Genomic DNA, 23675 nt, shown 5'->3' with positions numbered 1-23675 from the left:
TTAAGAGCTGTTCAGAGAAACGCTTGGTTTGGACAAGGCTTGTCCTTCCACGAGCAGGGAGTTGGAATCGCTGTGACTTCCTAAGGTCCCTTCCAGCCCTACTTTATGAGGCTTCTGTGATACGACCGGACTATAGCAATGGTTTCCTGTAACATGGTGTTAGAAAAAAGCCTCTCCTGGACATCTGCGATCATCAGGGACCTCCTGCACAAAATCTTATGAGTCCTGCCTGGATGATCGCAACAAGCCTGTCAATGCCTTTGCTCGTGGCAGGTGCTTGTCAACAGGGAGACCAGGGAAAGAGAGACTGTATGAATTTCAGGTATCTGAATTCAGTAGTCTGTTCTTATGGAAAGGATTTGTTGGAGTCTGTCCCATGATCACACCTGTCTGGGGAATCCCGTATTGATTTGTCACGCTGTTGCTTTAATTGAGTAGTTGAACAAACTGTTTAGAGTCAGCTAATGGATGCTGGCTGTCTATTAAACAACATGAGCAAAAGGGCCTTTCAGCATCTTAGGGGGCTGGACTCGATCTCACAAGGTCCCTTCCAGCCCTTACTGTCTATGAACCCTTGCCAACATTATTCACCAGTCCAGGTCAAGGGCTGGGTGAGCAAAGTGAGCAAGACTTCTTGGGCGTTGGGGTCTAGATGGGTAAATGCTCCTGCTGATTTACAGAGGCCCTGAACTGTCATCAGAATAACTTCCCGTAAAGAAAGCAGTTTCTTCAGAAGCATGAAGACTTGAGGGGGGGAGAAAGCTGATTTCTTTATGTAGTTGTGGGCTGTTTTTAAAGCTGTTCTCAGCACTGGCTCGATACTTAAGAACTGCCCTTTTTCTGTGTTTTTACATCACAAACCAATCTGGGCACGCATGTTATGAGCTGCTTGATTTGGGATGCTTGACGTCTTGTCGAAGCATCTGTTGCTCTGGTTCTGCAAGAAGAGAGAGAGTTGGGAAATCCTGTCTTCTGCGACCTGTGAGGAGCGTAACAAATTGTAATTCCTCGTTTTGGTGCGTGTGAGAGGTTGACCTGAACTATCGGGAAATGTTTTAGAAACCTGGCTGCAAACCTTTCCCCTCCCAAAATGCTGGCTGGGCTGACATAAAAACACTGATAAATATAGCAGCTATTGTTTGCAAGTTATTGTAAAATAATACAGCCCTAGTGTGTGACATCATGAGACCCTGCAGCCAGCACCTCGGCCCCGAATACACACATGAGAACAGTTGTTCTCTGCAGATGGGGAGAGCGACTAGTTCCAGATATGATATCACAGCGTGAAATGTACTACATTGTAAATAGGATTTTCATAGGCACAGATAACGGGACCCATCTGCTTTCGAAGATAAACCTTGGGAGTTCCTCGCTTAAGGGAAAGATCGAGAGAAAAAGTATTTTAATGCTACTTGACATCAGAGTTTTGAGGCTGGGGGTAATTATATAATGTGTATAAAATGTAAAGAGGCCTTGCAGCGGTAAATATGCTGAGACTTTGATATTCAGCCATCACGTGCAAATCGAGTGCTGGTGTGTACAGACCCAGTTAGGTGCCTTATTGGCCACGTGTGCAAAACATGATTTTCCATTTGTACATGAGATACTGGCCTGTGACTACCTGCAGCAGCCTGGGCCTGACTATCTCAGGGAGGTCCTTTAGCATGACAAAGGGTGTTCCTCCTTTGCTCTGGATGTACAAGCTCGGAGGCTAGATGCAGGCACTAATGTGGCTGCTCTTTTTCCAGTCCATGCAGGTAGTTTGGGTCTCTCCGTGGCACTGCACTGTACCCCCGGGAGACGTATTCTTTGCTAAACACTATTTCCCCCCCACCCCCCTGCCAACATGTTCTCCCATTGCGTGGCTCTCAATAGCCACCTCCTGTTTCCAGCTTATCAGGCTGGCGATTTGATAACTGACTATAGAAACAAGCTTTTTTTTGTGCATTTTCATCATTGAAATGGGTTCCAATCCTAAAGGAGGCTATTCCTCACACATTTCCAGTGCACTAGATCTCATTTTGCTTGAGCATGGCGCTCTCTTTGACGTTTTCCATGGTACAAACAACCCAAGGAAATAAGTAACTAGTCAGAGTGTTAATTCTGCAGCGAATAAGACATTTTGCAGCAAAGAGCACAAATCAGGTCAAAAGGATATAATGCATGATTATAGAGCTGATTTTTTTTTTTCCCCCCTCTCCTGGTGCTGATGGTTTTAAACTTTCAAAAAAAACAAAAACCTTTCACAAACTATCAAATTCTTCCTTGAGCCAGCAGAAGTTGCAGATGTGTTCAGCTTATTTTCCTGGAGTCAGGGTGCTTCCCAGAATACATAAATAAAATAAAATAATATGCTGCAGTGAATTTATAAGGAAGCAGTTCCCATAAGAGATTCCTGTCATTGCTAAACACAGAAGTTTGAACGCAGATGGAATAGATTTTATATAACAAATTGAAGACATTATCCCAAATATATGGATGAAGAAAGCTTTAACGTTTCATTCAAAAGGAAAAGCATTTACTAATGCAGCTATTTAGCTATAATGCTATTTCATTTTTTCTAAGACTAACATTTATTTAGTTTTAACTGCATCTGTCTGATTGCAGTTCCTGTGACACTCTTGCAATTGAATATTCATTATTCTAAAACAGCCCATAATCTGCTGTTTGCACTTTCCTTTCTTCTCTAGTAGCTAACGTGCCTGAATACAAGGAGCAGAAATGCTTCCTTTATGTTAATGACAGTATGACCTGTTGTAGGGGAATCGAATCCTGACTTGGCAAATAAGGAAGAAGAAAGTGCATGTCCTCTAAGTGTGTTTGCACTTATTTAAATTTAAATGTGGCTAAACTTGATTTAAGCCTTTTGGATCTCAAATGCTTTTTTTTCTTTTTCCAAATGCTTTTATTTTAGAAATAGCTTTTCAGTTTTCCCTTTAAAATATCTTTGCCATGGAGTTATTGCTACTGTCCGTGTTAGTGAGCAGTTCAAAGGCACAGCTGGACTCCAGGAAGGCTTTCACCTTCTGGCAGGAGCCACTGATGGAGGAAACATTTCTTCTTTTCTTTCCCTTCTGCCTTCAAAAGTGTGTGTGTGTGTGAACATAAATGCATCTTATACATATAACAAAATGAAGTATTTTAAAAGCAAAGAGTGTCTCACCAAAACCAGATAAAAAGTAGGGGACTGTTCTATTCCTATTATTTCCATTCCTGAATATAGTATAGAGTTTGTGGCTGTTGAGCTCGCCCTGCTCAGGTGCTAGGGATGAAGGAGGGCCTGGGTGATTTCTGCTGATTAGATAGCAGCAGCAGATAAAACCTTCAGAAAGTTCCCCTCTAACCACTATCTGTTTTTTATGGTGACATGTTTTAGAGCCATGGGAAAGGGTGGCCCTGGAGAAGGTATCTGCTTTTGGGATGAGCATTTTGCATGTCAGTAAAAAATGTATCTGATAGATTTGACCTTGGGTGCACAATAAAACCTGAACGCAGGGAGATATGGAATAATTAACTTGTCGCAATATGTTTAAATTACTACTTGCCTGATAACAACCTTTGCCTGAAAATACAGTATAACCTCATAAATCTGGCACATTGGGGAGTAGCAGTGGCCGGTCCGGGAGCAGCGAAGTAAAGATCACAGTCTGTCATAATATGGGCAGCCCCCGCGTAGCACGCTTAATTGGATCCCGAAAAACTGAGTGTTAAATGGAGTAATGTTAAGCAAAACCTGCTGCCAGCTAGACAATGCCCGTGAGCGTTATAATGAAACTCGCTGAGCGCCAAGTGGAATCCGGTCTCAATGTAGAACGAGCGTTATAGTGCTAAGCGGGGGTTGCCTGTATCTCGAACTCGCGCTCAGTCATGTTGCACATGTTGTGGTTGTAATGCAGCTTGCTGTCTTCTGGCAGGTAACTTAGATTTGGGCAGGTGCATTCATCTTTTTGTATAGTGCCAGTCCTGGTGGAGGCATGGTCCCCGACCGGGGCTCCAAGGTGCTACTGCAGTACAAATCCAACAGTAAAGATTCTTGATCCAACACAGTGACCAGGTTTAATGCAGTGTTGCTACGGCTGTTGGGAAAGACTGCATAACTGAGAGGCTAGGAATTTTCCTTAAAACTTAAATACTTTAAAAGGAGGAAAAAATATTGGTCAACAGAAAAATTAACTCTTGAGAAGCATTTTCTGAAAGTGCCTTTCTTTGTGGTGTAAGGTTGGAAAGAATGGCATCTGAAACCCTGACGTCTGCCTCCATCGAAGGTGGGAATCGGAGAAAGCTGTTGCATCTGAATAAGCCCATCCATTGCATTGTGGTTGGACGTTGCCTAGATGTGAAGGCACTAATATCAAAACTTGAGAGAGATCATGGAAATGCAGATGCATCTTCCGTGTTTCCCTGTAAATGCAGTGCTTATAACTGCTCAACTGAACTAATAGTCTTTTTAAAAAATTATATATTCTAGACATAATCTTGAACCCTCTTTTTCTTAAGGGCCCATTGAGGATCAATCCAAAGAAATACCATGAAGCCTTCATTCCATCTCCGGTAGGTATAATTTACATCTCTGCTAAGTGTAACACTCTGGAGTGCTTAAGTGAATGTTTATTAAGATAGCAGTGATACTATACATGAAATGTCATTTAGATGTGTGTAGCAAGATAAATCAGTTGGGAATCAATTTAAATAAATCCTGAAGATATGCACGTAATCTGAGGGAAAGACAGAAAACCCCAAGCAGCAACTTGTTTTTAATACTGTAAAGTGCTGTTGAATGTGTCTGAACTTTCATCAAAGGGGGGATGTGTCCTTTTAGCTTACTGGAGCCAGCTGAACCCAGGTTTGAGGACCACCAGTTAGTGTAATTGTAAACCCTTGGTTTATGGCTACAGAGGGTTTATAGATTTTCCACTGATTCAAGCTAATCTTCCCTAAACAAATATGCTCTCCACTTTCAATCTGCTGCATGAGCTAATTTGAAAAGTCGGTCCAAAAGTAACGCGTGTGATTCTTTTTAAGGTGCCTTCGCCTGTGCAAAGTGTTTTGAGTTTGGCTTGGGGTTTGCTGCCATCACACAGGCCCGTGCTGTGCCGCTCTCCCCCTTCCTTTGTCACCAGAATAGAAAGACACTTGTGCTTTCGAGGCCCTCAATTAGTCAAGGTTACCTGGCAGCTGGTGTAGCCGAGGGCAGTCATTTGGAAGTGTCTGGATCCACACTTTGGTGTTGATGTGGAAGTGAGTTGCCTCTTGAAACGAGGTTTTGTTTGGGTGTAGAGTAGAAACCCCCCCTGCCCCGTCTCAGGCAGTGAAGTGCTGGTGGCATTGATGTCTCTCCTGCTTCTGGCCATGATTTTTTTCTGAGCCTGGATTGAAAATCCAGAGATCTCTGCTCACGTCCGTTGTTGCTCAGTTCTTGATGATGATGACTTTAGCCTCTTTCCTCAGGGAAGGTCTTGCATTACGTAGTGTGATGCAATGAGAGAGACTCTTAAAATTCACTGGGGGAGGAGGTACTTTTGCACAGCTGTTTGCGGTGCTTTTGTAAAGTAGGCTTTAGCGTGGAACAGGGAAAGGAGTGGTAGTCCTTTCTTTTTGCTTTCTCAAGTAAGGTAGGTGTAGACTGTTAAACATATTCCCATAAACCACACAACACAGGCAAAATACTAAGTCCAGCTGCAAACACAGGAGCAGCTGAATTTGAAGCTCTATCCTTCATTCCCCCTGGTGCTTAGTGATTGCCTGGTATAGTCAGGCAGCGGGCTTGTTGCCTTGTGTACTGCAACGCATAGGCACTGCAGGTTAGTTAAGGATATTCTGGCCATCGTTCGCGGTTTCCTTCCCTTTGTGGGTTAAATCGCACCAGCCACTCTATCTCCCACTGGGAAGGAGCATCAGCACCTGGACAAAGAGGACTCTGCCCAAGGTGGAGATGGTCACTGTGAAGCTATGTGCAGGGGGACGCATCGTTAGCATAACGTTACCCTCCATCAAGGGCGGCGGGATGGCTCACAGCCCTGTCGTCCCACAAGACTCTCCGTTGCTGCCAGATGCTGAAAGAGCTACAGCTGTGAAAAATCTCCATCCTTCCCTTGCAGCTGGCCAGGGCAGAGCCCCCTGTTCGTCAGCCCCTGCCTTGGCTATGATTTCATTTGGTTCGTATGTAGCAGCTGGTCACCTCGAACACCATGCGTCTCTGGTTGTACGTTGTCCCAACTGCTGCTATTGTGTACCGTCTCGCGTCGAAGGCAGAGGGAAGGGTCCAGGCTTGACCTGATCTTTAACACCTGCCACGGGACGAACTCCGCTCCGCGCTCTGCAGTCTTCACCGCTCGCAGTAGCTGCGCTCTCGTGAACGGTGGAATTGTCAACTGCAGGAGGGAGTCTCTGAACGTGAGGGATGGAGCTGTCTTGGCGGCCGGCCCGTGACTGTGGAACTCATTTCCAGAAGAGATTAAAATGACCGCAAATCTCCCTGCTGTCAGATAGAAATATAAAAGACTACTACTGTTTTCTGAGACGGCGACATAGTCGTAAAATAGCTTGCCGAATGGGAGACGGATGCAGAGGGTCCGATCGCCTGCAGTAATGTGCCCCGCAGCTAATACAGTGTAAACACCTAGGCATAAGTGTAGACCTTTTAAGTTATCCCAGTATTGTGTTGCAGCTGAATCCCATTTTAATAACATTAGCAACATGAAACAGCAACTGACTGTCGTGGGGGGGAAGAGTTGGTAAGGTGGAAAGAGACAATAAAAGGGAAATCCCAGACATTTTTGGAAATGTGCGAGTTAACCCCTTGGACCACAAATCTGAGACTCCAGGTAAACAAATGTTACATTTTTTTATGGCAGTTTAAGTGGCTTATGCAGGAAAAAGCTTTAGGCCAGTTTTTAATTACAGCCTCTCTAGGAGGCACTGAACTAACCCATGTAGAAACACGTATACCTGGAGAAATTGTTTAAGATGAGAACTTTTGGCGGCAAATCAAAACAAAAAAATCCCTCCTTGCTTTGTCTGGCAGCATAATTTTAATTAGCTGGCATAGTACAAACCAGTGGTGCTGCTGGCAGACACAGAAGCTGCTTTTATATTTTCTTGCAAAGTTTAAAAAAAAATGTATGGAGCAACCACATTAGCACATTTACCAACCCTGTCCTGCAACGAGGCAGTGTTAGGGCAGTAGTTGTATAGCTACTTAAAAAAAAAAAAAGGCATTTATCTTAAGAGGGGCCGTTGAATTTTCCTTTTTGTATATATGGTATTTCGTTCAGGAGCTGATGGGGGCAGGAAAAAAGAGCGAGGACCATATGTAAAAAATCTGGTCTTAGAAGAGCAGTTTCTAATTTGAATTATGTTGGTCCAAAAAGCTTCGCAATTTTTCTGCATCTTGTCATGGGAGGCAGCTTTTGCACAGCTGTTGAGCTGCTGCTGCTGCTTTTTCTTCTAAGACTCATTTGCTGTCTTGGAGAATGGCTTTCGGTTCATAATGGCAGCGCACCACCTCTCTTTGTTTCACCGTTTTGGAGCCTAAGCAGGGCAGAATACTTCTGTGACGTTAAATCCTCTTAGGTTTGAGACTGGATAAAATGGCAATTTTTTTTACCAAGTGCTACAGAATTGTGAGCAAGTGGTTGAAGAACCACCCAAAAAAAAAGAAGGAAAGAAAGAAAAACGGTGACTAAGATTTTAGTTCCCTTGAAGTTGGATTTTCTTGTGGTTATGAAAAATAATTAAAAAAACATTACAGCCAAAAGAAACCCACGGTTAACTTGGTTAGGAAAGAGAATGAAGCTGCGTTATTAGAAAATATTTCTGAGTGCACAGATTAATACTGAATGCTTATTGTTTTGCGTGTCCAAGGTGCGTTACAAGTAGCCATGCAGAATAGCCTGTGTTGAATTACAGGGAAGCAGAAATAAAGGTATCGGGAGCACTGGAGAGTAACCAGACAAAATGGAGTGCGTAAAAGTAAACTGTCCCCTGCAAAAACCTCGCAAATCTGTCACAAAATCTTTAGACTGTTTTACTTTTCTTCACCCCTTCTGGGGAAAAGCCCCTAGCCAAGTCTAGATTGTGAGCAGAACATCAGCTGATCATGGCGTGTAGCGCAGCAGCAGCAGCTGTTACGTAAAGGCGTGAATGCAGAGAGGACGGGTTTTAACATGACTGTTCCAGCAGAAGGTCTGGTCTGAGTCGGCATTGCCAGGTCAACATTTCAAACCGATTTTATGTCAGATATGGGGGAAAAAATGAAACTGGTTGTCTCTCTTTTCAAAGTACCAAATGCCTTCAGAGCATGACTTCTTTCTGACCTCCACGGGTCTTGTCCATGGCATGCCGCTTGCAGCTTTCTTACCCAGGACCGGGAAGCATGGGAAGTTCTCGTTCACCTTTTAACACTGCTTTTCAGGATTCCCTAGCACTGTATTCAAAGATCGGCAACTTGAGGGATAGAGCTCCCCTTTCCTAAGAGTCGCTGGAGGGGAATTATGCTGAGGTTGCAGATGATACATTTTGAGGGCTTGGCTTTGTCTTATACACTGTGTGGAACTACTGTGCTAGCATGCACACAGGAGCCGATTTGCTAGGAGAGACTCTGTGTTGGAGGATGTCTTGGTGAAGTTTAGCTTCTGTGTACATCTGCAGTGCCTCCGTCTCCAGCACGTGCGTTCTGTTTGCCATGACAACAGAGCTTTTTTAAAACGCTTGTAGCAAGTTGAACCTTGGCTTTTTGGTCTGGTATTTATTCTCTTTGTCCTCTTCCTGTAGGATGGGGCACGCGATATCTTTATCGATGGAGTGGTCGCTCGCAACAGAGCCCTGAATGGGGACATTGTGGTGGTGAAGCTACTTCCCAAGGAGCAATGGAAGGTCAGTCCAATGTTTATCTGTATGGTTTGCACAGAAAGAGCCTTTTACAACGTCCTCCTCTGTGCATATTCACATATGGCTTTACTAATGAGCATAAGAACTTTATACAACCCTATCTTAGATAAATTATGACTTAGGCTTTAGCAGATTAAAACGTTTTATCTTTTAACTATGTTTATGACTAAAACATTAGACCACACACTTGGGGTGGGAAATAACTAGCTCCCATTACTTTGGAAGGCCTGTGTCTTGCCCAGGTTACTAACCTAGAATGGAAGTTGTGGCCCTTTGTTTTCTACCAACCTGGCTTCATGTATTGGCACTGAGTGATTTTGCTTGGCCCGATCCGGCCTGCCAAGGGGTTCTGTCCAACCCACAGAGGTCTCCTGCTCAGCCCAAGCACAGGGAGAAGGCCAGGCCATGGTGCATGCAGCCGGTTCTGCCACCCCTGGACACGTGGCATGGCAGCGTGGTGGCCAGACGCAGCTTCTTGGCAGCCCCTTCTGTGGCTGCTGTTGCCAGTCCACCCCGTACCCGCCACAATGGGCACTGGAAGGAGTTGGTGGGCAGGCGGGGTCTCCATGGTGGGTGGGCTCAGCTGGGCGGATGAGATGGGTCCACGGGTGGGGTGAGGAGCAGCGTCTGGGAGCAGGTTGGGTGGCAGTAGGGCTGGGATTGCAGGATGGTGTCTGCAGGGCTGGGGCCTGGGGCAGAGCCGTGATCTACTACCCGCACGTCTTTGCCTGTGGAATGGGCACTCATCACAGGGATGTGCGGGGAACAGACCATGGCTCTGCCCCAGGCCCTAGCTCACGGCCCTGCGCTGGTCCGGCCCTGCGATCCTGACCCCACCCACCCATCCCACTCCTGGATGCTGCTCTCTGCCTGCCTGCTGCCCCGTCCCATCTTCCCAGCTGAGCATGCCTTGCCCGCAGGGGTCCCAGGCCAGTCTTCATGGAGACCCCCACCCTCCTGCTCCATCTGGTGCCCTCAGTGGTGGGTGTGGTAGATGGGCCTGAGGCCAGGGGTGGGGTGGGGTAGATGGGCCTGAAGCCAGCTAGGGTCAATTGCTTCCCCCATCCCTGCTGCCGCCACTCCAGGGAGGGTCAGCGCACCCTGCGCCTGACCCACCACAGCTCGCCAGAACTCCTTAAGTGGCTCTCCAGCCCAAGTAATTGCCCACCCCTGCTTTAGTTTGTGGGGCCTGGAGAGCTTATTTTGTTCCAACTCCAAATCTCACAATGATTCCAGCCTTCAAACAAACTCGTAATGTGGAATAACTCAAACAAAGTAAACAGGTATTGCTTTATCGCTTGTCTTCGTATCCTGCAGAATTTTACTCGCCGAGTGCTGTCTGTCTTCCTTCTACCTGGCTGTTCTGCGTGCAGGTGACAGAATTGCCATATATTCTCCAATTAAAATATTTGAATTTTTAAAATTCCTTTCAAGTGCTTGAAAAATGACCTCCGGTATCCAGGTTGTAGCCGTATTGGTCTAGAGGAAAAAGCAATCTGGGCTCATGGTAGAGGTGATATTTTTGATTAGACCAACTTGCTGGTCTAATCAAAGATATCACCTCTACTGTGAGCCCTGATTGAAAAATGACATGTAAGTTTAGTTGAATAGGTGCAGTCCTGGATTAGACAGATGAAATAGGTGCCTGCTCTGTAAGACTAATATCCAGACTGTCTTGAACAGTTCGGGTCCTTTAGGATAGCAGGGTCTTCCCATTCCTCAACTACCTTCATGTCCTTTGTTGGAAACAGGCTAATATGAAAAGCTTTAAACTTGCATGTGCAAAGCCTTCAGTTGAACATTAACTGGAATCTTTCGACTTCCACGCTTTTAGAGGGCCAGAATGATTGCATGGATGTTTTTAGAGCTTCATTCTTTCCTTAAGATAATCCTGAAAATCCTCTGAGCAGAAGACTCAGGTGTATATTGCACAACGTTTCGGTGAAAATCCATTATTCAAAGGATACTGCTGCTGCCTGAGTATTAAATGGGAAGCAAACGTGATATAAGTGAAAGTAAAGCTGAGTTCACTAGAGTTGTGGCTGTTGTTGTCATGGTTGGATCCCCAAATGCATATCAATGCCAAAAGATCAGTTCAGAATGTTCTTCCTGTTCTGGGCAACACATGAAGGAACACAACGTGAATGGAGGTGTGGGGTCTGACTGGTAACTGAGAAAACTTTTATCTTCATAGTATATAAGTCTAACTGCTCCACTGTGAAGTTTTCAAAATTAAATGGGTGAATCGTACAGTAATGCATGAAGTCACACAGAGGGCCATTGTAGGAAGTCCTAGTCTGTTTTAGGCGTATAGGTTGTAGCCGTGTCGGTCTAAGGACACAGGCAGACACGATTCTTTGGGTGAAACCGATTTCTTTTATTAGGCCGACTCAAATAGCTGGAAACATTCTTCTTAGCAAGCTTTCAGGCTCAAATACCCTTTGTCAGGTGGGGGAAGTATGTGCAGATGGTCTGTGCGCTCCATCCAGGAAGAGCACAGACCATGTGCAGATGCTTCCTCAGCCTGACGAAGGGGAGGTGTGCCCAAAAGCTTTGCTAAGAAGAATTTTTTCCAATATTTGAATTGGTCTAATAACAGGCATCAGATTTATCCAAGGAGTCTTTCCTGCCTAGTCTGTTTTTTGCATTCAGGGGTTGACTCAGCCTTCCAGCTTCATAAGTTCCCCGGAGTCTCTTGCTACTCATTTGTGTTTGTATTAGGGTCTTGAAGAAGGTATCACAGAGTTGCGTGGAGATTTGTTATCATGTTGCCAAGTAATTCTCACTGATTGGTGATAGATGGCAGCTAGCCATTTTCAGTTCTTTTCCCTTCATTTACCCATAAACTGCTGCGTTTACCCATAAGCTGCAACTCTTGTTAGCCTAAGAAATATTGCTGTCCCATTGGGCATTTTGGTTAGGAGCTGTGATGCCTCTACTATTTCCTTGAAAAATACAAATCAAATGTGCAGTAATGTGGTGAATCTCTGAGGATACCTTGAAAAGTACACAGATTTGGTTTGCTAGACTGTCACTTTGTATAGTAATGGTTTTTTGCTGTTTACTATTCCCAAACCAATGTTTTGCACTGCACCGAAGACTGGATTTGTGTTTGTTTTTTTTGTTGGTGAGCCTTGATATCACAAAGGATTAGGTTGTTAACACATCGGACTTATGTGGCAGTGACTTCGGTGCTCTAAAAGGGCTGGAAACAGTGTTGCGGGGTGGCTTTTCCTAAATCAGGTGGTTCCTTAACCCAGATTGCATGTCCTAAAGACGCCCCTTTTTGTTGTGTGCTGGGCTTCTGCTGCATTGTAAAGCTCCAGTGCTGTTTCAGCGCACATGAGCCCTTTCTCTACCATTTGTTTATGGCTGGCCTAACCAAGGGTGTCTGAGAAACTAGTATACGTGTCTAAAAAAAGGAGACTGCTGCATCTGACAGGCTAGCATGAGCCCTGGATAGTTGCTATATTTACTTGCATACCGCACACATCCTTTCCCCAAAAATTAGCCATCCAAAATTGGGGTGTGTGATGAAGGAGGCTAGGGGAGAAGAAGTAAGGCTCTGAGAGAGCTGGAGGACAGGAGAAAGTCTGAGAAGGGACATGGAGACAGTCCTGGAGTGGACAGAGAGAGAAAGTCTTGGGCCAGACAGGGAGAAAGTGTCCCAGGGTGGACAGTGCCAAGTCCGAAGGAGGACAGAGGGAACTGGCATGGCACGGCATGCAGTACAGACTGTCTGCTTTGGAGCAGGCTGTTGTACAGTTGGAGTCGATCATACCCCTCGTCTTTACAAAAAGAAAACGCCCCCTCCTTAGGAGTTGGCCAGAAAGGAGGAGCGGGGTGCTATGGAGCATCAGAAAAGCCAGGGGATGAGAAGAGCCTGGGTCTCGAAGCCAGAGGCTTGCCCCTTGTGAAGCGGCGCCAGAACTGGCTTCAGGGGGTCCTCTCGGGAGGGGGAGACCGAATAAAGCTGCTTCTAGAGGGAGTCCTGAGGAAGAGCTTCCCCTTTGCCCTCAGGAAGGGCAGTTTGATTCTTTTCATGACAGGCAGCACATCTTAAGCCAGGACACTGATTTCTGCACCAAGACGGAGGCATGGAGACATTGATGCCAGGGGCTGTGCTCCCATGTGCCTCGTAGAGCAGGGTAGAGTCCACACACCAGCATCACTTGCCCTCCCCTTGTTGCTCAGCCAAATGCCAGAAGTTTGGCAGTAGTATGGAGTCGCACCTGCAGCCATCCCTGAAACTCAGGTTCTGTACAGTAATGCGCCTTGTACAGTAGCCCAGACGGTAAAAAGTGTTCGTGAATTATTACTTCAATATTTTTCTAGCATCTGGACAGAAGGAAAGTCAGTTAGCAGCATAAGAGGACAGCATTCACTTTGCAGCCTGCTTCCACTCTTTCATCAGTTCCTTCATCGATATGCGTACAAAAAACTAGAACTCTTGGTTCCAAAATGATACCTTTTATTAGACCAACTGGAAAATGGCAAGAAAATAAGCACTCATCTCAGACCTATGTTTGCTTTTTGTATAAGACTGACTTTGCTGGAAGAAGGTGACACGTTAGGGACTTCAATTCTTGTCCTGACTCGTGGCGCTCACAGAATAGTAGTTTATCATGTACTGGCTATTTCCTGACAACCCTCTCATGAATTACTCTCTTTACGGGTAAAATTCACGTTTGATTCAGGACAGGACTTCTTGGTGTGAGTTGCCCCCCAAGAAGAGCTGGTGGGGTTTGGTCCCAAGCATGTATATCATTTGCTGCCATATGCAGGAGGCATCTTAGGTTATGAGTCCGCTTGTAACAAAGGTATTTAAAACAGAACAAGCAGCCTCCAAACTCCGATTACTGCTCTTGGTTCCTCTTATAGCCCATTTTTTATAGGCTTCATTCCTTCCCACACCACTGTTGACCTACCCTAGCGCTCTTGCAGGAATGAATGCAGGGATGAAGTCTTGGGAATGACTGCACTATGGGTAGCGTGGGCCGTTTGTTTGACAGCTGGATGGCGTTCCAGTATTCTGACAATGAAGTGGCCAAGAGCAATATCATCTGCAGATCTTTTTAGCCCAGGAAATCATGGGCTCCTCCAGAAACTCTTCAGGAGGCGGTATGGTGGAATGCAAGGCTGTGGGAGGTCTTAGGTGATTGTAGTCGGGACCTGCTGCTTGTAGGGCCTTACGACAGAAATAACCACTTCAAACTCTATATATAGACATCAGCTAAATTTCCCTTTGCCCAGCAGTGGCCATTGTTGGAATAATTGACTGCAGTCAAAGGTAAGGAAAAAATTAAATTCAGACAGACGTCAAGAAGCGTTGTAAAGCGTAGTATAAACACACTGACATATCCTGGCCAGCTCCCACACGCAGCTGTTGACGCAAACATATATGGTGTTAGTCAGGCATCAAAATGGCATTGTTAACTTTGAACTTGCTTTAGCAAATAGAAATCATTTGCTTTTCCTTCACCTAAACTCTTATGCAAGTCAGGCTTTTCTCTGAATATCTGTCTGGATAACTCAGAGTGGATTTGCTTTGCATCAGATCGATTTTTAAATCATGATTTAAATAACCGGTCACAAAGCCTCAATTTAAAATCATTGTTTTCTACAAAAAGTGCGTTTTTGTTGTTTGCTATAACCTTAATACGTATTATTCACAACCCGGACATAGATCTAGGTTTAATTTTTAGAAGATCCACGCTATACATTTGAAAGCAGTGATTTATATTGATCTTTTTTTTTTTTGATTAATTTTGCAGCTGCATCAGAAAACTGAAATATGATTTGGTTATTTTATTTACCAAAGCTAATTGAAGCAGATAGTTAGTTGTGAAGTCCTCGGGAGGTGAACTATCTCCAAATCACTAGATCAGTGCACCACCAATTTAAAATGATTTAACCTTCAGTACCACCAGCAAATTTTTATCGTATAAAGTAATTACAATAAATCTCTTAATGCGTACCACTGACAGGTTGTCTGCATACCACTGGTGGTACCCATACCACAGATTGGGAACCACTGCACTAAATTAATCATGGATTTTTCGGGGATATTTTTGCCACACTGTATCGGGAGGACATTAAATGAGCACTGCAGCCATATGTTACTAGTTTGGAGCTTTCTTCACTTGCTTCCAGATTTCTTCTCTCTTTTACAGACTGGTAACCTGCTGCCATGATAGGTTTTCCCTTCCACCACACCATTCCCTCACTAGATCTCAAATCAATGGAGAGGCTAGCCTCAGAAACTTATCCCTCAAGATTTTTGGAATATGCTGCTCAAAATGTTTCTCTCTTGTTTCTACTGCCCCTCCCTCCTTGCATTTATCTTCAGATTCCTCCTCCTTGCCCAGATCTACTCCACCCCCAGCAATTCTCTATTCATTTAACTTCTTGAAACTTTGCACTTTTAGTGAGAAGTAAAGGCTTGACTCTGTGTACATAATCCCTATTTTGTGGTGATATCTTTGAGCTTTTACATATCTTAAATTAAAACTATCTTCTATATAGGATTTTTTTTTAAAAAAAGACATCTTAAAAGTGCAATTAAATAAAATCTAATTTAAATAAAATCTGATTAAAAAAAACACATTAATTTTTATTCACCCTGAGATAACTACTGCTTAGCCTTGCTAATGGCTACTTTGCTGACTTAACTTTAGCCTGTTGAGTGAGGAATTGCAGTAGGTTATCAAAATACTGTTATTTGATAGCTTGAGTTAGTGAATACTGCAGTTCTTTGGAAATGGAAACCATCATTTCATAATATAGAGCTTTGGATAAATCATCATTATAATAATGGGTAACTGCCCACCTTAAAAATGACCTAATGTAACTCATGCTGCCAAAGAATAAAGTAGAAAACCGAAGAAGCCAGGAAGGTATCCAGATGAGGAGAGCTATAACAACTGTAAACTGCTGGTGAAAGCTACAGAGAGGAGGCCCAATTTAGTACTGCTGTAGGCTGCACTTAACTTTAAATTGGGTGGGTGTGGAGTAGTGATACCTAGAGCAGTATCCAGAGTTGGGTAAGTCAGAGCTGGTTTTCATAGAAGGAAATGTTGTATTATATTTACTTTTCCCCACATTTATTTTTTAATAAAATGTAATTGGGAACGAAGGAGACAAAAATGTAAGCAATAAGCCGTAACAGTCAGCCTTATCAGGCTTCTGAGAGAGGAACCAGCAGCTTACTAATGTCTTCCCTGGTGTGTCTAACTTCTGCGATCCAGACCCTTCCACCTGGATGTTACATTTCTTCCCCCCTCCAGGTATTAAAGTAGAAATGTTGCCGCTTGGGGATGTAAATCTGCTGTCCATTCAAGATTAGGGTCTTCAGTAGAAAGAAGTTCCCTTCCCTGGAAAACCAAGGGTAGGGTTCCAGCTGGTGAAGAGGCAGAAGACTTGCAGGTTCAGTCGCTTTGCTGTGCCTTTAGCCCTTCATCCTTCTCTGATGGGGGAAAAATTAAAGTGCTGAAAGGTTTCCCAGAATGCTTGGCCAGCGGGGACTACAACCGTTTCTTCGTATTGATACCATGGGGCAACTTGACTGACTGTATTTGGTCTTCCTGTTGCATAATGGCATTGAGGATGGAGCTTGGATGCAGGCACGCAGGGTAAAAATATACTTTTTTTCCCTTCTCAGGTTAGCAGCCAAGCAATCGTTCAGCAGAAAGAGAAGTGGGATTTGTCTTCTCAGACGCTTGCATGTGCTCAAGTGTTAAATCCGCGGCAAAGTTAGTGTTGGGTAAGCCTCTGGTGATCGGTTTGATTTCAGACTTGAGTTAAGTGCTGTTAGGTTTCAGTGAGGGGTGCTGAAAGAACTTCGGTTTGAAGGATGAAAGGAAAGTGCTGATGGGAACACCTGATCTTACTTAGTAGGAGAGTAAAGCCAACATTTAATACCTAAGCTTCTATTACTACTCATTTCTTTTTGGTCACATGAAGAAAGTCTAGTACAGCAAATTGTTTCCTTTAACAACTGACTTTTCTTTAAATGATTGTTTTAAAGTCTAGTCTTCCAAGGCTTCTCTAAACATGCACACATCACACTAGATTATTCTTAATCCAATCTCTTATATAACCACTATCATTTTGGACTTTTCTTAGTCCTTGGTTCCTGTGGAATTAGCGTTTCTTAGAATTATTTGCTGTCTGCCAATTTGGAGACGCATTTGATTGATATCAAATGATATTTGGAGCCTACACCTTATAAGAATGTCAAGGCACCTGTTGTCATGATCAAACAGGCTTTGAGTGCCACATGCATTAAGCTTATTCTAACTTTCATAAACACTTTTTTTTTCTGGGACATTCAGATTTTTCACGGTGTTGGTAAGATTCAGACCAACATAGTTTGAAAGTCAGGAGTGGATTTAAGTGAAGCGTAACGATATACAAGCCCATTGGAATTTGTATGAGGATTTTTATGGCGTTAAAGCAGGGGCGTCAAACTCATTCGGGCTCCTGGGCTGGATCTGGGCCTGGCAGTGATTGCAAGGGTTAGCACAGGCATTGCTTGCTCCCTTGGCACTGGTATGCAGCACCAACCAGGCGCCATAGCTGGGAATTTGTTGTCGACCCCCACCCCTGAATTCCTGGTCCCTCCAAGAGGCCCACAGGCTGTATCTTTGACACTCCTGGCATACAGGAACTAAGGGTTTTTGGTTTTTTGTTCGATTCTTGTTTTCTTTTTTTTAAAAAGTATATGCCTCAGATGTCATTTGACTAACAGAGGTGGAAGGGAATAGTTGAAAATCATACTAAAAAGCTGCGTATTGTTAAAATTCCTCTGCACGCTCTGTTTAGGGTGATAGTCTAAATCTCTAAAATGGGTATCATTCTGCACATCTACTCTTGTGAGCTGCTGGCAGAAAACAAGGATTTGACTCGGTGTGGACAACAGTGCTTACAGGTTGGCTGCTTCACACTCTCCCCCCTTCCTTCTTTTAACTGTCTTTTCTTGTTAAAGGATGTAAATCCAAGGGATTGGGAACCTACAATAGAGGGAGTCCTATACATGGAGACTTGCAGAAAGCGGAAGTGGAAGAATTAGGGTTTCCCTACAAGTGTCTTGAAGTCAAGATTCATAACCCCTTTTATAACAAGAAAGTTCTTGTTAATAAATGAGATATTCACCACCAGCAATGGGATGTCTGAAGTGCTGGCTCGAGGTAGTTGTTTGCCTGGTAGGGAAGGGTGAGATAAGCTAGGGGAAAGTAGTTCACGGTGAAGCTGCTGCTTTGGGGGTTTGGTGTCTATTCTGATTAGGTTGGAAAGGCCATCTGCAATAGTGCCATTAACTTCAGGAGACTGGAAAAAACTCAGTCTCCAAATGTCCCCTCCTTTTTTTGTGCCCAGGTGTGGTGAAGTGTGCTAAGGTTTGAAAAGAGAAGTAGTCTTCCAGTTCCCTCCTCTCATCCCTTCCTGGTATTTTGCTTGTTAGGGAAAGGCAGGATGAGTCCTAGTCTTCTGAGGTTCATATCGCTATTGCCAGGGGCAGCTCAAGAGCATTGGAGATGACGGTTTCCTTCTACACCACGGTACCACGCGTGGTCTTCAATGATGTAAAAAATAAGGGTTTATGTGCTTAACACATGTCGATGACAGTTCCCTTAGCAATGCTAACATGTTACAAGTGTGTCTTATTTTTAAGCTATTAGTACTTGGCCGTTTCCTTAACCAAATTAACTTACAGATCCTTGTCCTGGAACCTGTATGGATGGCAAGGCTTCAGGTTGGGTTTGTTTTTTTTTTTCCTATTCCTGCAACTGTTTGAAGAAGTGGAAGCAATCCTTTCAAATCAAGCTCCAGTTGCAAAAGGTGCCACTCAAAACATTGAGAGGTAAATTCAAATTCTTCCTGGTTATCTCTTCCAACAGATTCCTCTGTTTTAGTAGTTGTGTACTTCGTCTAATTTCTCAACATCTGCCCAGCAATTGAAACAGTTTATCCACGTTTCTGGAGGGCATATATTCTATCTGCACTTTCCATTCTCTCTACCAGTGTTAACAAACTGCAGCTCTTTTTTTAAACTTGGTAGTGACTCTAGAAAAATATTACAGAACAAACTAATGACCTGTTAACTATGCAGCAAAGGGCAGAGACTAATTTTATATATTTCCTTACTCTCTCAATGTGTTTTAACTATTTCCCTTAGCCCACTGCATTTAGCCAGCTCGGGAAATAATTGGTACAGAAGAGTAGGCTGGTGTATGCCTTTGCAACTGGCTTGCATTTCTAGTTTTCTGACAACTTTCAGCATCCTAATCATTTGTCAGTTTAGAGCAGCACACATCTTTTGAATAGTTTTTGTTTTTAGTTAGGACTAAATGGTTTTTAAATACCGTGTTGCAGGGGAAAAAAACTTGGCACTGAACGCATTGGTGGAGGTGTGAAAATGAAGACTTGGCGTGATCTCTGTAACTTTTTTGTATATTCTGGTTACAAGATGTCTGGCTGAAAAATTCCCCAGGTTTCCTTCTCTAGAGTGCATGAAAAAATAATTGTTTCTGGGTGTTTCTTGCATGGTTCGAGAGAGGTGTTTTGGCTGCTGCAGTTTGTGTCGGTACGCAAAAGTGGCAAAAGCAGTAGGTGTCAACACACCCAAGGGTGGAGGTGGATGGATAACCACTGGAGATCGTGTCCTTAGTTTAGTCAGACTATTACACCCTGTAGCTAAGCTCGTTCTATTTATTGGCTCATTTACAGAGCCTGTGTTTAAGGCAGGCCATTATATATGTGCTCCGAGGAGTCTTTATCTTGTCCCCCAGGATCCTTCATTAAAACTGACTCTCTTTCTGGGCTGGGGATGAACGCCACTGGCAATACATTTGTCAAGTTAGATTGAGTGGCTTTGGAAACACAATTTGCCTGTTCATGTGATGGTTTATCAGTAATGCATTGTCACGTTTCCTGCCAGGATATGCATTGTTCCAGTTAGCGGCCGAAGAGCGGATGACTACCCCGGGCAGGTTCAAAGGTTCGCAAAGCAACGAAGGAAAATGTGCTCACTGCCACCTGACATCACTTCAGTCCCATCCTCCTCCTTTCCCCTGGGGTGTGTCCTATCTGTGCTTAAGATATAATGGAGCCCGAAGACTAGGTGTGGTAGCTACTGTAGCTGTCAAATAAAGGAAAGGCAGGGAGATGGGAAGCTGGCCTTGTCAGGGCCATGTCACACTAGACAGTAATTTCCTTTGAGCTGGCAGAGTCCTTGGGCAAACTTTGCTTTTGGGAACAGTTGCAAAAGGGCTCACACAATCAACATTGATTTTTTTTTTTCTCCCCCCTCCCTTTCCATGTTGTCCTTTTGTCATTAAACTGGTCTGGATTGTCCAACAGTAAGGATTTTCCCAGCAAAACCACTGAAACAAGTGACTAATGCTCAGTTTAAGGTTAGCGACTCTACACTTGAAGAGTTATTTCAGTGGCATAGGTTGAGTCCAGGGCATGCACGTTCTCTTGTGGGAGTGCTGCTAGAGGACTGTGATCAAGGAGAGACTGGTGCTGCACCTCAAGGCCTGAGCTCCGAAGAATCTGCTTCTTTTAACTGCTTTGCCAATTCCAGCTCTTTCTGTTTTAATTTTTTTCTCCCCTAACAGCATGTTGAGTATGCAGAGAGGGAGCAGTGTAGCATGCAAAGTATACCAGACCACAAAGTACACGTCGGACTCTGCACAGTGGTTTGTGATATCGAGAAGCAGCTCCCAACGCTCATCTCTCACCATCCGTCATGAAAGCCTGTGGCTTGATCTGCCAAGCATTGCTTGCTTTTTGAAAGCAAAGAGTACTTTTTCAAATACTCTCCCTCTGGAGTCTTGTCTTGCGCTGCTTTTGTCTGTCATGGGTTTGCCTTGACATTTGCCTTGCTTTGCGGGCCAGGACTGCTGCCTACTCTCCTGCCTCTGATTTCACTTGGAAACTTCTAGTCCAGGACCTTGAATCAGCCACGTAGTCACTTAAAGGCAGTGGGTGGCAGGGACAATGCACGAGTAGGGGAGCTAGGATGGAGCCCCTTGCTAGGCTCCACGGCACAGGGCTGCCTGCCACATCAGCACCAGTAAGCCCTGTCCTTGTCCCCAGACTCTTCCTTGTCCAGCATGCATAAGAATAAGACTCTGGATTCATGATGGGATCTTCCCCTGCTCTTTTGAGGAAAATCTGTTTGCTCCATCTTAAGGGTTGAACTCGCATAGAAACAGGCCATGCTTTGTAACATCGAGAGTTTGTCCCACCCTGGATATGTGGTCTGGTAGCACTGTATCATACACATTGCAATTAAAACCAGCAAAATGGTTGATTTTTTTCAGTGCACGTGATTTGGAATGAGCCATTTTTACGAAAGCTGGCATCAGAACAGCATCAGAACAAGTCTTCCCCATTACAGCGGCTGAAATGAAAAAGGCTGGCGTATAGAGAAAAAACACTAGTGACCTAATAAGGGCACATGTAGACAATACTTTATCCTTAGTGATACGTAGCTAAAAAAGGTTCCATTTCTGTGGACAGCAACCTTAATAAAGCAGTAAATACCTGTGTTTCATGCATGGTTATGAAGCATACTTAAAATAAATAGAAGAAAAGCACGATGTTCTCAAACATATTTATCTTGGTGTGTGTTTTTCCTCTGTACAAATGAAAAGAATGAATACATTAGTTTAGGTCAGAATAACCCATCGCTGTTTGGCTTTGATAGGTGACAGTGAATATGGAAAGACGGATGAATGAGATTTTTCTCAGTGAAGTTTTTTCCTCCAGAGAGAATTTAAATCCCAGTTCTGCATACATTGCATGATCTTGCACATGCATCCTTATATAAACATTATGGTTATAGCTGAAGTGAGTCAACCTTTTTGTGTTATACTCAATTTTCTTAGAGGCTTGTAACTTTGCTATAAAACTTGTTCTGGGCAGAAAATTGGCACGAGAGGTCCCTTCTGAAGCCAACTTTTTATGGGCAAAATTTGATAAATCTGTTCAATGGTTTCCAAATGAAAGCAAGTTGTACAAGTTGAAGTGGCTTCAAATATTCTTTGGTGTTCCTGTACGTGAAACTGTTTGAACGGCTTTCTTTTAGACTGCAGCTTTGCCAGTCACAACTCCCTAGCAGAGTTTAAAATACTTGGCAGTTTGGGTGCCAGGGGAGAATTAAAATAATTAGTCATTAACTTAACTGCGCCTTAAAAGTTCTTATGAAGCAAGTTTAAGCTTGGTAGTGTAGGGATCGCTTGTAATAATCCAGCAATACTAGTTATGTTCAAACCGCGGAGGCCTGTATTTCAACGGCAACCTGGTCAAAGTGATTGTTTTGATAGGATTGATGAACAATGTTAAGCTAGTAATGTGGAAACCTACAGTTCTTCAGCAGCTCTTGGAAAGTTGTATGGTAATAACCATTCCCCATAGAGACACAGAAGAATTTGCATGGCAATTTTCAACTCTTCCAAAAGAGCAAGGACAGTTTGAGTTCCTGAATATATGGTTGCATGACCTATTCCAGCCTTTGGGGTTTTCCAACTTGCACACTTGAGAAATTTATGCTTTTTAAAATTCCTTATTAAAGTATCATTGAGGAAAAGTAGTAAGAGAAATAGCTCTTTTGATTGAACAGACCAGACATTAAACTGGACTCTGTTTGTTGCCTGCTTGTACCTAGCTGTTGCAAGGGCCTGAGATCAGTGCATGACTTGCCAGAAAACCTTTGCACAGATGAAGGCATCTGCCATGAGATGAGCAGCCTCTTACATTGGTTAGGCCCTTCATTTCAGACACCCACAGAGTTACTGACTTCTTTTTTCCTTTTGGATTACTGGTCAGGTATCGGCGCGGAGAAAGTTTCACTGGCCCTGGCTCACTGTTTTAGGCTGATGGCATCTTTGGAAAATATTAAACTTTTAAGTCCACATCCTTCCACATCAAATCTTCCCTTCTTCCCCATTTGAAAATGGGATGGGATGAAGCAGCTGCTGAGATCCGGTGCTGCTGCAGGTGGAGATGGAGCCCAATTAGGGGTATACTGGATTTAGCAGTAGATGCTAAATTGCTTGAAGTCTGTGCAAAATGAACGTGCCGAGGGAGTGGAGTTGGAGGGTCTGTCACAGGAAAGACATCCAACAAGGAAGGGGTAATGGATAGACAGTAAAGCTCCCTGGTGTCTTACAGCCTCTAGGATATTTTTCCTGATCCAACCCCACTCTTCTTCTCTGCCTAGGAATAAGTAACACCCAGGTCGATTTGCAGACCTGCTTCTCTGCTTATCCAAGCCCATTTGCGATGAGGAAGGAGTTTTGCTTCACAGTCAGATCAGCATGGACTGCGTGGGGTTTTGCCTTCTGTTGGCGGGGACATGGCCCTCTTCCTTGGTTTTTTGAGTGCATTTTAACCAGCCTTTCCCTGTCCTTGCAGTGGCAGGATGCTGGCAGCGCCCTCGTCCCCCTGTGGCAGGTTAGGGTGTCCGTGGCGGTTTTTGAGGTGGTGTTCCTGGTAGTTCTTCTGGAGGGTTGTTTGCACAGTTTTAAGAACAGGCTAGACATGCGCTTGTGTTGGGTAGTTTTAGCCAGGGATGATCCTGCCTGGAGCAAGGGGTAGGATTAGATGCAACCTCCTGAGGTCCTTTCCAGCCCTCTTGCTCTGTGATCCTATGAGGTGTCAGGACCCGGGGCAAAACGAGAAACCGTTACAAATTATTCAGGTAGGAAATTAAAAATGTTGGAGACCTCATTCCTGTCGTTGCGAAGACCTTTTGTTAGCGCTTACCTTTGGAAATCATT

General features: G+C 44.1%; 1 protein-coding gene across 4 annotated transcripts in view; it reads left to right on the top strand.

Annotated features, from left to right (window-relative positions):
- The window catches only part of DIS3L2 (DIS3 like 3'-5' exoribonuclease 2), a 228309-nt gene that overhangs the window by 25580 nt on the left and 179054 nt on the right, over positions 1-23675 (top strand). For all 4 annotated transcript variants that reach the window (XM_014601477.3, XM_014601479.3, XM_014601481.3 and 1 more), the window contains 2 exons: positions 4498-4551; positions 8773-8874. In XM_014601477.3, coding sequence (XP_014456963.2) covers positions 4498-4551; positions 8773-8874 — 156 coding nt within the window. The remainder of the gene's footprint in view (positions 1-4497; positions 4552-8772; positions 8875-23675) is intronic.

The sequence above is a fragment of the Alligator mississippiensis genome, chromosome 7 (genome assembly GCF_030867095.1).
Source record: "Alligator mississippiensis isolate rAllMis1 chromosome 7, rAllMis1, whole genome shotgun sequence".
In the NCBI taxonomy this organism is placed as follows: domain Eukaryota; kingdom Metazoa; phylum Chordata; order Crocodylia; family Alligatoridae; genus Alligator; species Alligator mississippiensis.
This window is presented reverse-complemented; position numbering and strand designations above follow the sequence as displayed.